The 15,341-nt window shown below is 39.2% G+C and overlaps 1 protein-coding gene across 2 annotated transcripts in view; it reads right to left on the bottom strand.

The window, feature by feature from the left end:
• Positions 1 to 490: 490 nt before the first annotated feature.
• The window catches only part of KIF16B (kinesin family member 16B), a 196,937-nt gene continuing 182,086 nt past the window's right edge, over positions 491 to 15,341 (bottom strand). The window contains exons 26-27 of one of the 2 annotated variants that reach the window (XM_045010689.1): positions 2,111 to 2,229; positions 1,162 to 1,329 (exon numbers count right to left, since the gene is read on the bottom strand). In XM_045010689.1, the coding sequence (XP_044866624.1) occupies positions 1,302 to 1,329; positions 2,111 to 2,229 (147 nt within the window). In that variant the 3' untranslated portion in view covers positions 1,162 to 1,301. Of the gene's footprint in view, positions 1,330 to 2,110; positions 2,230 to 15,341 lie in introns of both variants that reach the window. The other variant, XM_045010688.1, reaches the window with a different exon arrangement.

Raw genomic sequence — 15,341 nt, 5'->3', positions numbered from 1 at the left:
TGTTGTAATTGAAATCAATATATTTGAAAATGTAGAAAACATCCAAAAATATTTCAATAAATTGTATTCTATTATTGTTTAAAAGTGTGATTAATCGTGATACATTTTTTAATCACTTGACAGCTCTACTTTTTACACAATCTATTATATATAACCTGTACATGTCTTCATTCCAGTTAATATTGTTTTTTTTGTTCTATAGTAATACAAAATGGATACTATACTGTATATACATGTGCAATTCTAAACAAGTCCTGAGTAATTTTAAAGTATTAGTAAAACCTCAATTCTAATTTGTGCAACTAAAATTCAGATAAGTGTTACTCTATTGTGAAGAAACCATCTACTCCAAAATAAATATAGCATTTTACCTTAGTTCTACGCATTGCTGAGACCTCTGTAAAGTGCACAGTATACAGTTACATTCCAGGTCATTAGAAAAAGAGAAAAGATGCTGACCTCATTCTTGAATAACTATTGTTTCCTTTCTTTTAATTAATGGCAAGTGATTCATTCTGCATCTGTATAATCAAGCATGGAAGACTTTTACAGAGTTTGAATTAAAATCCTCTGCAGTACATATTTTGTAAACGTTCAAGTCACAGGTCCTTTGATTCTTATAAGGAAAACTGTACAATCAAATAGTTAAACTGTGCTTCTTGGGATAAATAAATACCAATGGAGCGTGAGTATCATCTCAAATGCCACAATATGTTAAGGGGAAATGGAAAACAGGAAATAATCTTAAGAAACAGCTTGGTGGAAACTGAACATTAGAAAAACTCCCCTTATGACTACATAACCACAGTAAACAGGAGATAATCTTGCAGTACTATAATGAATTGTTTGAGCAAATGTAAAGGAAGCACTTTCACTAATGAGTGGATCCCAACACAGCATGAGAATTAGAATTTTTGTACATCATTACCAGAGCAACTAGTGCTAACAAATGTTTGTATATTCCATGCCAAGAAAATGCAGGCACTAAATACGACAACCGCTAAAGGATGAAGGTCAGCATTGGTGCATATCTGTTTTTAACTGGCAAAATTTCTGATGGAAATTTTCAGGCATGGAGATTGATTCTTTATTTGCATTTTTCTGACACCACAGAATGGAAGGCACAGCTTTGGATTCTTCTCCACTGGCAAAGAGTCCCGGGCACAACAGTTAGCTGGTCCCATGGCTGCTGTAGTCAAACACTCCTTTCTTGAAGAATGGTGAGAACTCACAGATGGTGTGTTTTGACAGGGTTGGGCCAACTTTATCGATGTGTAACGGAGATGATGGAGACTTGAGCATCATGCAGAAAAAGTTCCTGAGGTATTTCTGAGAAAAGAAATCCACTATGTCAGAGTGCTTTCATGATCACTTTGGTTACAGTCATTTTGAAGAGTTAAATACAAGGCAAAATAAAAAAAGTTAAATCTCTGTGAACTTGGAAACGTTCATTTTAATAACTATCCATACTTAAATACCAACCTATAAAATGTGTCTCTGAAATGTTTACGTTGTTGTCAGGTAATACAAAGAAATGTTTACTAAATTCTTCTCCTGCCAGGATTGTTACTATTTTGCTCTACCTCCAGAGTAATACTCTCTGCTAATCATGGCTTACCAACATGCCTGGAAAAGAACACCCAAAGCTAGCAAATATTGCAGCAGGTCTGTAGGAATTTCCAACTCTGCAGGAATTTCACTAAATATGGATGCAAAAGAACTTAAGAAATCTTTTCAGCACCTAAGTACTATGATCATTACATTGAAAAGGAATTGTTTTGATCAAGGTCATCTGTATAAATTATACATGTCCGGCTATACTGAAAAGGACAGGAGACAGTTGATATGGTTTTAATAAGGCCGCAGCTCTATAATTAAATGTCTGGGACTATCTGGCAGATAAAAGTGTACAGCACAGGTAGCTTCATGTTCATTCAATAACTATCCCGGGGGCTTCTGCCACCCCACCCCCCTTTTCCATCTAGGTCTCCCAGCCAACCCATTGCTGGGACCTTATCCACCCCTCCTTGTAGGAGGGTTAAGGTGGGCTATAAGAAAGGGCAGTTGGCTCCCTGCCGGACCATTCATAGGAGCCCCTGACTCTCCCCACCTGTAAAGCACTGTTCCCCCTTCCTCGGCCAACCGGACAATAGCCTCCTCCACGTAAAGGTGTGGCGCAGTATTTATCTCTGAACTGGGTCCTTCTAGTGAAATCCACCCTAAAACTGTCTAAAAGAAATACAAAATGCAAGAAGTGTTCCAGTTCCAAACAGTCATATTTACCAACCGTTCCACGAATTGTATCCATTTATATCTTGTGAAATTGTGACAGTAACAACATACAGATCACTTTTGTAAAACCGATGGGGTTTTCTTTAAGTAAGGTTTTGGGGGAACATGAACATTTAGTGTGCTTTAACAAACAGCGCTTGAAATGTTTAAATGAAATGTGGTAGATAAAACATATGCTGAGGGAGACACACAGACCTGTACTAAAGAGTAACCAAAAATATCACCTCACAGATTCCGTGCAAACAGCTGCGAGGGAAATCTTATCTAAAGTAAAAGGATAAAGTCTTTTGCTCTGCTACAGACTGGATTAAAAAGATAACTGACTTGTCATATCTTTAGATATTACACACTAATCATGTATTCAGGAGGAAGAAATCTATTTAGTACAATATCCTATGATTAATGTGATGTTCAGTTACCTGAATGCAGCATACAGCCCTAATCCATCCATTCTGGGAAGCAATCACCCTAATTAAAGTTCACATTACCTGCTTTCTTTTCAAGAAGAACTTCTTCATAATAAAACAAGCTATTTATCCATTTGCTGTTAAGAGTCTTGGAAACAAACTATATTAATATCACGGAATGCAGGATAACAAAAAAGCAGCTGGCACATAAGCTATTCTCTTGGCAGGACTGGTGGATTTTCTTTTTTATTCAGATCTCCCACAGGTTGTATTAATGTTCACAAAAAAAATTCATTATGAAAATGCCTTCAAGATGAATTCCAACAGACTAGGAGATAATTTAAAGCAGGCAACAGATGTTGTGTCAACATTTGTCATAATTAGTTCACGAAGTAGGGTCCCTTAAAAAAAAAAATCCCAACCCGATAAAGCCTGAAGGATGAATAGGGAAGTAAATCAAATGTAAAAATATAACACTCTGCTTGAGTTTTAGTAGTGGAAAGTTACTGCAGTAATTCCAGTTTACTGGATCTGAAGGTTCACAGAAGGTACCAATTTTTTAGTCACAGTCATCAGAAAGGAAATCATATTCACCTTGGTCTGCGTGGCCAGGTGATTTACTGCCATGCCTTTCCTGTAAAGTCACTGTTCTTGCTATAGCCTGGGCATTTCTAATTGTAGTACAAAGAAGCCCTGTGCTAGGTGAATATATGTATGTGAAATGAAAATGGTAATAGCAGCAACTACTGTTTCACATGATTTTCCCAGATCTGCACAGAAATCATCGTTGGAATACTACAGCTGGCTGGAAAGTGGAAAACAAATTGTGAAAATGTTACTCACCTCTCACCCCCCATATTTTTTTTGCTGAAATTTATATTGCACTCTAGTAACACCATATACTACATGTCAGTATGTGCTACTTTGTTTAATAGCCTCTGGATCTGATGTTGTAGTGCAGTCTGGGGCTGTTGTGCCCTTCACCCCATATGGCTGGTCCAGATGTGCTGGTTGGAAGTTAAAGATTCCATAGTACCGTGAAACATGTCCTAGACCACATGTGACACTAAGGCTGAGCACATTGTTGCCATGACTTCCTATCCAGTCACTACACTAACAGTGCTTAACTCAATGCCTTGCTATCCCCCAAATGTGGAATGTACTACAGTATATCAACATCTATTTCTAGCCTTGCAGTGTTAACTTTGAAAGTTAACTATCAAACTCACTATTACGAATATTCCAAGAGACATGTTCTTATGACTTATTTTATTTTTCATTCTGGTAATTGCTTTCAGAATAGCAGAAATTACAATATTCACTTGTTCTGGATTATTTAGTCTAGCAATCAGTGTTCAACATGTACTTCTGAGTTCATGCTGCTACTAGTGTTTACATTGTTAATATGTTGGCTTACAAAACACCCACTGTAAATATCTATATGTTTTCCAATGATGGCATGGAATCTTGGCATCATTAGATGGACAGCCCTTACACTTAAACACGTTAACATATCTATCTATCTATCTATCATCAGTCATTTGGTCCAAGAATACACTAAGAAATATGGAAGATTACTTTGTAAAGGAATTTTATGTAAGAAAATGTTTAAAACAGGAATCCAATCTGTTTTATTCTTAGGTTCCAAGCATGTGTCCCCAAGATTTGAAAGGTGATGGTTGTGCCCTTTTGGTTTGTCCTACATTTTCATGTCCTTTAGACTGACTAACTTGAGATCTATATTATGTGAACTACACAAACTTAAACCTCAAAGCTTTAACCTTGCATGACAAGTATCCCTGCGGGAGAAAAACTTAGAAAGCTTTGTAAGCCTCAAAGCTGCTTCTTTTGTTGAATGGGCCAAGCTGCTTTCCCTCCATTTTCATTTGGTGAATGGTGAAATTATAACCATTTCGAGTTTTAAAAAACTATTATTTTAATAGGGTTCATTCTATAACTGTAGGCCAGTGTTCATCTGATGTGCAATGTCATTGTAATGATTTTTGCACTACTTCACTATGTGGGGACCTCATAATTTTACATATTTTAACATGAATCCATAACTTAATTTAACAGTATTAAAATTGAAAAGTTTTCTGGAATGTAAAAGGATTCTTATCTTCCATTCAGTTGTGGCATATTAACAGGGAACACAGCTCAATTAGATTGTTCTCATACGTTAAAAAGAGTGACAGCTTTTGAGACCAATAGCAGAGTTAGTAAGAATTAGATTTATTTTTATCTCATTAATCTTTGCATTGTTTTGAAACTCATCAGCTGCAGTTCTTATAGAAAGTGAAAGAAACTTCCAGCATCAGGGGTTTGGACTCTAGGGTCCTTCCCAAACTTACTAACTATTTTTACAGCAGGTTTCTTGTCATACTGGGCTTCACAACCCCCACAATAATGAAATATTTTGCACTTGTATTTAAAGGAGCTCACAGTTTTACAAACCTTAATGAGCTAAGCCTTACAGAGCCTGGTGAGGTAAGGAATAATCCGCACTTAATAGCTGTACCTCAGTTTCAACTATAAATACATTTGCCCAAGGTCTCACAAAGAATCTGTGGCAGACTCAGGAAAAGGAATGCCTAGCTTGTTAACCCAACTCCTATCATTTCCTTGATTAAAATGCTAGTCTTGCTCAGACCCAGCCATATAACTACTACATGACCTGTTAACAAGAGGAGTGTGATGCAAGTTTTAAGCCAAATCTTGGTTTAAACTATTCATAGAAGAAAAACACATGGCTCTTTTCTATAGAAAAGATGGAAATATTATAAAAAGGGGCAGATTTCAAGTTCACTCACTCTGAATAACACATTACTCTGCAATTAGAACATGTCGTTTCAATGGGAGTACCTCAGCCTAAGATACTCCTAAACAAGGGTATTAGAATCTAGTGCAAAATGAACAGGTAAACTGGAGTCTGGTTAGCTATGAGGGCTTCCAAGCAGTGACAAAAAGAAAGAAAGATCTGCTTAAATGGCAGAGACTCTAAAAGACTCTGATTATTCAGGCATCCAGTGTCACTGCACTGAGTCAGAATGTTAGCCAGCTTGATCTTCCTCAAATCATTAGATCCATCTAACGGGGGAAAAGGGGAAACACCTTCCAGGTGTTTTCTCTACCATTTAATTTTTAAAAGGTTAAACATATTAGTAGTTCTCTCTCCCTCCCAGAGGTGTCATGAGGAGTAACTGATGTTTTTCTGCAGTGGTTTTCAGATGTGAAGCACTATATAAAATGTCAGGTATTATTACAAACTCTCGGAATCTGTTAAGCAGCAGCCTTCTGGAGATGGCATGCTGACACACGCAGACTGGAGGCCGTGTCTCATGGAGAGACAGGATTTGCAAAGTGCACGATCTGAGGTGATCCTACAAAAGGAATGGTGAGGTCTAAGAGGTTCATGTCTTCTCTCTAGAACTGGGCTTTGCAACATTTAGTCATTTCTGATTGTTCTCTTGGCATCTCTTCCTTGCAAACAGGCAAGAGCTACAGGGAATGAGACTCCGTAAATGGATGTGTGATGGCCCAAGAATAGGCAGCAGGCATAGCTATACGTATCATGGAGAGGGGAAGAATGAAGATGATACTTGTAAGGAAGAACGGAGCTGAGGGGTTGCAAACTGAACTAATTCTGAACCATTGGGACATTATCTAGTTCTTAGGTAGATAATACATTGGAACTGGCTATTTGGAAACCAGTAGACGGTGGGAATGGGAGGGAATTGAGGGTTACTAGCAGCAGGAACTTAGGATGGGTTAGAACTATTGTATGCAGCAAGTCTCAAGTTGCCGTGTTTTCTGGCTGCCAGTAATCCTGACTGCTTTGACACAGGACTCCTTCCCACTGAGGCTCCCTGATATCACCCTAACAATTGTTTCTTGATCCAGCCCTGAGGCTAGTGAGCAGCATGGGACAAGCATGTCTATTATGCATGTCAGTCTAGGGATCAGAGTAAGAACTGGCACACAGCCTAGAGGCAGCAGGAAGGTGTCAGAGCTCAAGAGGGCAGGGCGTGGAGTAGGATGAGGCCATGTGCTGTCTACAAATAGCATTCTTATCCCCAACTGCCTCAGCATTAAATCCACAAACACACCATAGGGATGTTCTCCATGCTTTCCAAGATACACAAACAAGGGAACCCAGGCAGACCCATCATATCTGGCCATGGCACTTTTACTGACGGCATATCGGGACTCACAGAAAATCCTCAAACCACTCACCACACAAAGGACCAGCTTCCTCCAGGACACAGCTGACTTCCTCCACAAACTCCACAACATTAACAACTTCTCTCAGAACACCATCCTTGCCACCAAGCATGTCACCTCCGTAGACACCAACATCCTTCACAATCATGCCATAGCTGCCTCCCTCAAATATTTACCTGACAATAGACAACCCTCAGATATCCACCCCAAACATCTCCAAACTCATCCTCACCCATAATAATTTTACATTCAACAACAAACACTTAGTCCAAGCTATGGGAACAGCTATGCGGATGGCTCCTCAATATGTCAACCTTTTCATGGGCAATCTTGAAGAAGAATTTATAGACAAATGCACGATAAAATCAGTGATATATTTCATCCTCTGGACAGATGACAAACTCCCTCATAGATATTTACCACAACTTCAACCACACCACCTATTCTTTAAACTCTCTCTGGAATACTCCCACAACAGCATCAACTTCCTGGACACCACAATCAGCTTCAACAATGGAATCTTACAGACAACTATATACAAGAAACACACAAGAAACCTTCATAGATCCAGTAACCACCCCAAACACACCAAAAAATCTTACCTACAGTCAGGCACTCAGATACCACAGAATATGCTCTGAGGATAAAAGTCTGGGATATACACCTTAATATGCTCAAAACCACCTTCACCTGACAAGGACACTCCACTGGAGAAGTAGACTGTATCATGGAACAGGCCACCCGAATATCCCGAGGGAGCCTACTTTAATACAGAAATAAAACCCCCTCTGATTGCATATCCCTAGTTGCCATTGCATATCCCTGATTGCATATTGCCTAGTTGCATATCCCTAGTTGCCCGACACTGGGATCCATACTCAATGAGGAAAGAAAGAAAGACATCTTTCTTGAATCCCCTCTTCTGACCTTCAAACAATCCCCCAACCTCTCTAAACTCATAATCAGAAACAAACTCCCCACAGACCAAGACACATCAACTCATAGCGGTACCAGATCCTGTCTGAACAACAGATGCAAAACCTGCAGACATATCTCCAGTGCTACAATGATCAATAGCCCCCATAATAAACCTTTCGAGATCCATGCCTATCACAACCTGCGGTGTACCTCATCCAATGCACTGACTGCCTTGATAGCAACCATGTGGGTGAAACCAGATAATCACTATGCTCTCAGATGAACTCACACAGGAAAATGTTAGAAGACAAAAACACCACATCACCTGTGGCCGAACACTTAAAGTGATCACTCTATATCTGACCTCATCGTCACATAAATCCTGCACAACACTTTCAAAAGACAAGCCTGGGAGCTTAAATTCATAACTTTGCTGGACACTATAAATCATGGACCAAATAGACACATTGTATTTATTATTAAATAAACTGCTTATTAAAACAGCCTATAACCCATGAACCACCCTTCCAGCTGCTTCCTCACCCACTCCCTTTCCTTCCTATGACTGGAGAGGTGTTAACGGCCCACTTTACATTGCACGGCTCCTTGAAATATGTGTTAACTGCTGACGCTAAACAATCTGTTCCACTTTGTATTTAGCTTTGACACTTTGGGGCGTGGTCTACACTACATACACACTTCAGTATAAATACATCCCTTGGGGTGTGAAAAATCCCCACCTCTGAGCGACGCAGTTATACTGAGCTTAACCCCCTGTGCAGACAGTGCTATGTCTGCAGGAGAGCTTCTCCCACCAACATAGCTACCGCCTCAAACAGAGGTGGAGTTTTTAAACCAACAGGAGAGCTCTTGCCCATCTGCTGAGTGTCTTCACCAGATACGCTAGAGGCACAGCTGCATCTCTGCAGCTGCACAGATTGAAATTTGTAGTGCAGACCTGGCTTGGGTATGCTTCCCAGACCTAAAGAAAAGAATTCTGGGTAAGCTCGAAAGCTCCTCTCTCTCACCGAAGAGGCTGGTTCAATACAAGATTGTATCTCACTCACCTTGTCTCTAAGAGTTAAACAGTCAGACTTGCATGCAAGGTTCTTCTTACAAGACTGCTTCACCCACTCTTGCTAAAAATACATTGGCAGTAGTTCTTTTCCAAGTTCTCTTGGAACATATTGCAAGATATCCTAAAATCAACTCTAGAGTAAAATATATGAGCATACTAGCTTGCGTTATTCAATATCTTAAGTTCTATTTCATGCACTTTATACAGTAATTAGTCACCTTTAGAGCCCCACACTACTGTATATACATTGAGGTCGCTGTGGGCAGTTTCAATTTTATATGAAGGGGAAAAAATCCTAGTGCCTGAGAAAATATTTAGGCCTGGTCTACACTAAGGGGGGGGTGTCAAACTAAGGTACGCAAGTTCAGCTATGCGAATAGCATAGCCGAACTCGAACTACCTTAGTTCGAAGTACTCACCCATCCAGACGCCGCAGGATCGAAGTCCGCGGCTCCCCCGTCGACTCCGCCACTGCCGTTCGCGGTGGTGGAGTTCTGGAGTTGACGGGAGCGCGTTCGGAGTTCGATATATCGCATCTAGATTAGACGCGATATATCGAACTCCGAGAAGTCGAACGCTAGCCGCCGACCCGGGCGGTAAGTATAGACGTAGCCTTAGTGTTTAAAAAATGTTATTTCTTTGAAAAGCTAAGCACAAATGATACATTGCTAGAAATGTTACAGTATCATCTGGTCCTGTATCTTTTGTAGGGAAAGAATCAAGTTCTGGATTTTGCTTATAAAAAAACTATAGAATTAAACAGCACTGTCATTAGTGGACAAAGTTATGGAAATCTCATTTTAATAAAAGAAACTATAAATACCTCTGTATCTATTATAATTCTACACACATCCATCAACATTAAACCAGAGCCCTTCCCCTGCAATTAGATAATTTATGTAGGCACAAAGATAAGAGGTTGATCAGGACATGCAGGAGAAAGAAGAACGATACATAAATGGATTTAAAGCAGCACGCCACAACTGCATTAGTTACAATATTAAAGGGAGGGGGACCTGCCCGAAGTTCCAGGCATTAACTGGGTCCAGTGCTTGGTGAAATGGCCTCACGCTCTACAACCAAAAAATATGAAATGGGTTCCTTTAGCCAAACCCTTCTTACTCGATTCATGATTCAGCCTAATGCTGAATTGTATCACCTGCCCCGCCCACCCGAGCAATACTGTTTCCTGGAAGTGGGGTTTTCAACCTTTTGAAGGTTGAGGAAAGGGGGGAGCAATAGCTCAGTGGTTTGAGCATTGGCTTGATAAACCCAGGGTTATGAGTTCAATCCTTGAGGAGGCGAACTAGGGCAAAAATCAGTTGTCATAAACAGATAGTTAAGGGTTAATGTCTCTTTTACCTGTAAAGGGTTAAGAAGCTCAGTAAACCTGGCTGACACCTGACCAGAGGACCAATAAGGGGACAAGATACTTTCAAATCTTGGTGGAGGGAAGTCTTTTGTTTGTGCTCTTTGTTTTGGGGGTTGTTCGCTCTTGGGACTAAGAGGTACCAGACATCAATCCAGGCTCTCCAAATCTTTCTGAATCAGTCTCTCATGTTTCAAACTTGTAAGTAATAGCCAGGCAAGGCGTGTTAGTCTTATTTTTGTTTTCTCAACTTGTAAATGTTCCTTTTTTGCTGAGAGGATTTTACCTCTGTTTGCTGTAACTTTAAACCTAAGACTAGAGGGGGTTCCTCTGGGCTATATGAATCTGATTACCCTGTAAAGAATTTTCCATCCTGATTTTACAGAGATAATTTTTACCTTTCTTTCTTTAATTAAAAGCTTTCTTTTTAAGAACCTGACTGATTTTTTCCTTGTGTTAAGATCCAAGGGGATTGGATCTGGATTCACCAAGAATTGGTGGGGGAAGGGAAGGGGGATGGTTAAATTCTCCTTGTGTTAAGATCCAAGGGGTTGGATCAGTGTCCACCAGGAACTTGGTGAAAAAGCCTCTCAAGGCTGCCCAGGGAGGGAAAGGTTTTGGGGGGACAGAAAGTGATCCAGACACTGACATTTCTGGATGGTGGCAGTGTTACCAGATCTAAGCTAGTAATTAAGCTTAGAAGTGTCCATGCAGGTCCCCACATCTGTACCCTAAAGTTCAGAGTGGGGGAGGAACCTTGACATAAGTACTTGGTCCTGCTAGTGAAGGCAGGGGGCTGGACTCAATGACCTTTCAGGGTCCCTTCCAGTTCTATGAGATAATATAATATATGGAGATATACCTATTTATAAGGTTAACAGAATTAAGGCTGCTTACACATATTTTCTACCAATGCAACTGTAAAAAATAAATCAAGACAATCACCATTTAATATCCAGATCAACCTCAATTTTCATACCTTACCACCCACAGATTACAATCCCTAACACCCACTTAGACGTCTCACCTTCACAGTTCCACCAGACAGCCATGCATAATGCACATAACCAATTCTTCAGAATCTCACACATGCAATCTTACCTCTGGCCTCACCAAAATTAAGTTCTCTTGCTGACAGGCAAGTTTCAGATGTCTACAATGTACAAATGAAGAAAATCCAAGATTGCAGTTATAGGGACTCCCCAGGAAGAAGAACCAGAGAGAGAAACTTGCTGGGGAGGGTGTGTGTGTGTGTGTGTGTGTGTGTGTGTGTGTGTGTGTGTGTGTGTGTGTGTGTGTGTGTGTGTGTGTGTGTGTGTGTGTGTGAGAGAGAGAGAACACAGACATCAGAGCATCACTGCTTCTGCTGTAAGCTGGTTGTGTTTGCTAGGAAACCATGAATACAACAGTTATGATGAATAATGCTAATAACTTTTTTTTAAAGTAGCCTATGTCTGAGTTGTGTGCAGGTACATAGGCCTGAACTTCAACATGTTAGAAGCAACCCGTCTGTTAGTGGGACCTGAAGGAAATATTAGACCACAAGTCTAAATTAAAAAAAAATGAATAATGTAACTCATGTTACTGAAAATATTTGTTATTCTCCAAACAATTAACTCTGCCCAAGAGCAAGTGTTGTGACTCTGGTGCATGTCCACAGCTTTCTGCTTAAGTAACAAAAAGGATTTAACTCCCATTAGAACTACAAATCTGAGCACAACCTGAATTATGGAGGAGGCCATTCTCAGCAGGTGTAAGTCAGTACAGCTTCAGTAATTTATACTAATGAAGGATCTGGCCCAGAGTTGCTACAGATGTCTTAATAACATACACACAGCACAAAGATCTGGGATAACATATTCAAAGTGCCTACGTGACTTAGGAACTTAAGTCTGATTTTCAGAATTGACCTAGGCACTCAGGAAATTAAGTCCCAATAAAACTCAATTTTAGTCAGAGTGATAACAAACAACTTGAATTCAATACATTAATATTAAATTTTTCTTACCATAAAAAGCATTCTCTCAGAGGCTGGTTAAAATTCAAGGTGAAACTGCGATTCTATCTTTGCAAAACCAAACTTTTCATTATTGCTATTTAGATAATTTTTCTGTTCAAGTCTAACAGCATGAGCACATTATGTTGAATTATTATTATCCAGCATCAGTTGAATTAACTTCTAAAGTCAGTCTAGTTCATGAACTGCAATAATATTCTGCTTGATATTACACTTTAACAAATGAAATTCATTTACAATCTGTGAGACTTAATATTTCTTACAATGTCTGCATGTTAAAAGGTTACATTCATTGGCTTTACGTAGTTCCCATAAAAAACATACCCATAGCCTGCCACAGAACAACTGTGATTTACAGTTGCTATATCTGTGTGAATCTGCTTTTGGAAGTAAAAGGCCATATTAAAAAGATCAAAACAGACCGAGCTAGTGAAGGAAATCAATCTTTTCTCCAGAGCACAAGTCAAAACAAATCCTGTCAAAACTTTTTCACAGGCTGCAACAAAGGAATTGAATTTACTACGCATCCCTTGGCCAGCAGTGACAGCATGTCATCTGCTGGAGTGGCCTTGGCAAATAGCTACCAAAGTACTTGACATGCATCACCTTCAACTTCCTCTGGTGAAATCAAAAACTGGAGGATGACTGATAAACTTGCCTCAAAAAAGGACAGCACTGAGTTGCACCTTGTGTCCTTGATCGAGAGCTCACTTTATTGATGCACTCAGCTCCAGACTGTGGCGGGTCATTATTGGGAAGCTATACCGGTATGGCAACTATTCAACTTGCTTTGCAAGAGGATGTCGAGGAATATGTCTTGAACTGACAGCAAAACAAAATGTAACTATTACAAACACTAATGTGAAATTAAACTAAGTCTTTAATGGGTTAACTTGTAAATTTTCTAATCAACATTAACGGTTCCCTCCTTTTTACGATACTTTAAGAAAAATTTGTGAAATGGCTGAAAATTCTGAATGATTGATCCTATTTTTTTCCTTTGAAAAGACAATGTATTGCACAGGAAAGTTTATATTTTTATCACAAAAAATCCAGTGCACCTTGGTCCCGCCTATTTTTTCTGCCTGTGGCACACAACATTTCACTCTCCTGAATGTTGTAATTCTTTGGTCTAATTTTGATTGTTGGGTGTAGTGCGAAGATGGCTGGATGGTGTTCAATAGTAGTGATATACTGGAGGTCAGACTAGGTGATCTGGTGGTCCTTTCTGGCCTTAAATCTATGACTTGAAGGGGTGCCTGAAGTTAAACAACTGAAGTCATATTTAGGAACCCAAAAGCTGTTTTGGGGGTATTTATAACAGTCAAAAGTAACGTTAGACATCCAAGTTTGCAAATCATGTTTAAAAATCCAATCCTGCAAGTGCCCAACAGTAAATTACTGTTGGTCACTGGATTGAAGTGAATCAATCCAATAGGTTATTTCCAGTTACCAATCCATTCAAGTCTAGTAGACCACTTTTTAGGCTAACTTGGAGGTTTGAACTGAACTCTTCTAGAAAATAATCCCAGGTTTCCATTCATGAACTGATCAACTCTTCCCCCTACCAATATTATTAGAATACAATATTTTGTACATGCTCTGTTCTGTTTGAATCTCAATGGAGTTTATTCACACTATATTTCGTAACCTGCATGTAGATTAAGGTAGAGTATGCAAGTTTTTGGTGCATGAAAAAAAATCTTAGTTTCTTCTTATTTGTATCTATTAAATGTAATCATTAGGAAAAATCATTCACTTTTTGAAGATGGTGCCTGATACAAAGATGACAGAGCCACCCAAAAATGTTGGAATGTTTAATCTCTTCACTGCTGACAGCTGCTAAAACACTGAACACTGCCACTTCAAAGGGGATATACCAGGTGCTTCTGGGCAACTCTGGTGGTGCACCATGAGTCATGAACCTGGTGTGTCATGTAGCATCAAAGTGGCTAACTAAATAGGTTTTATTTCCTGAACGCAAGCCAGTGCTTCATTTATTATTTTTGTTTTTAAAAATATTTTCTTAATGCAAATATAGGTTATAAGAGGCCCAATCTAGCTATCTATAGCTAAAACAATCATCCTAGAAATGCGTTAACATATTTGATATTCACAAAATCAACCTACTATGCTCTCCTTTCTGGGCTAATGTCAGTTTCTTTCCTGTCAGAGCCTCCATTATAGTACCTCTCTCATTTTGGGGAATTAAAACCAAAAAAAAAAAATGGTTCTCCAAAACAAGCGACATTTCAAAGTTCAGACTGACTCTGAGACCATGCAACTGACACCTTCTCCAGTACAATCAAGTGCTGCAAATCTCCAATACTGTTTGCTTTTCCAATAGCAAAATGAGCAGGTACATATGCACATGTATAATGAAAAGAAAAGCTTCAATCTTTCTTTGAATTATTTCTAAATTTATTCTCAACACTTTAAAAACTACCTGGGAGAGCTGCTTCTAAGGGCAGTAGTTACTTTCATACTATCATAGACCTACAATCAAATTAGAAGAACCACGCTAATGAGAAGCTGGCTTTAAAGCTCTTCCTAAAGCTCTGATATTAAGGAAGCTGTTGCAAGCTCATCACTAGAATCTAATAATTGTCTTTTAATAATCGCTTTGAATTGACATCTAATCAGCAGCTTTGACAGCTCTTTGTACTTGGGTTCACTGGCATGAAAGTCAACCAGAAAAAGGCAACTTTTATTTACCACATTTACTTTGATTACCACATTTTTTATACAGTACTCACCTTCTCAATTTGCCTGCAAATAATGTGAACTAGGTTACCTCAGATAACAAACAGATTGGAGTGGGGGTGTTCAACACCTGGCCCATTTAATGCACTTGCATAGCCTGCGTTGTATATTCAAATATACAGAAAGTGCAGGATAATGGTGTTAATCTATCTCTGTAAAGTGCTTTGGTCTCAATCTACGGACCTAAATCTTGTATTTCCTTAAACTGGAGTGTAGTTCTTCGTGTTTAGGAGAAGAAAAACAGTGGATGTTGCAAATGGGATATACTGGGAAAAT

The sequence above is a fragment of the Mauremys mutica genome, chromosome 3, assembly GCF_020497125.1.
Source record: "Mauremys mutica isolate MM-2020 ecotype Southern chromosome 3, ASM2049712v1, whole genome shotgun sequence".
Classification (NCBI taxonomy): domain Eukaryota; kingdom Metazoa; phylum Chordata; order Testudines; family Geoemydidae; genus Mauremys; species Mauremys mutica.
Note: the sequence above shows the minus strand (reverse complement) of the source record. Positions and strands in the feature narration are given on the sequence as shown.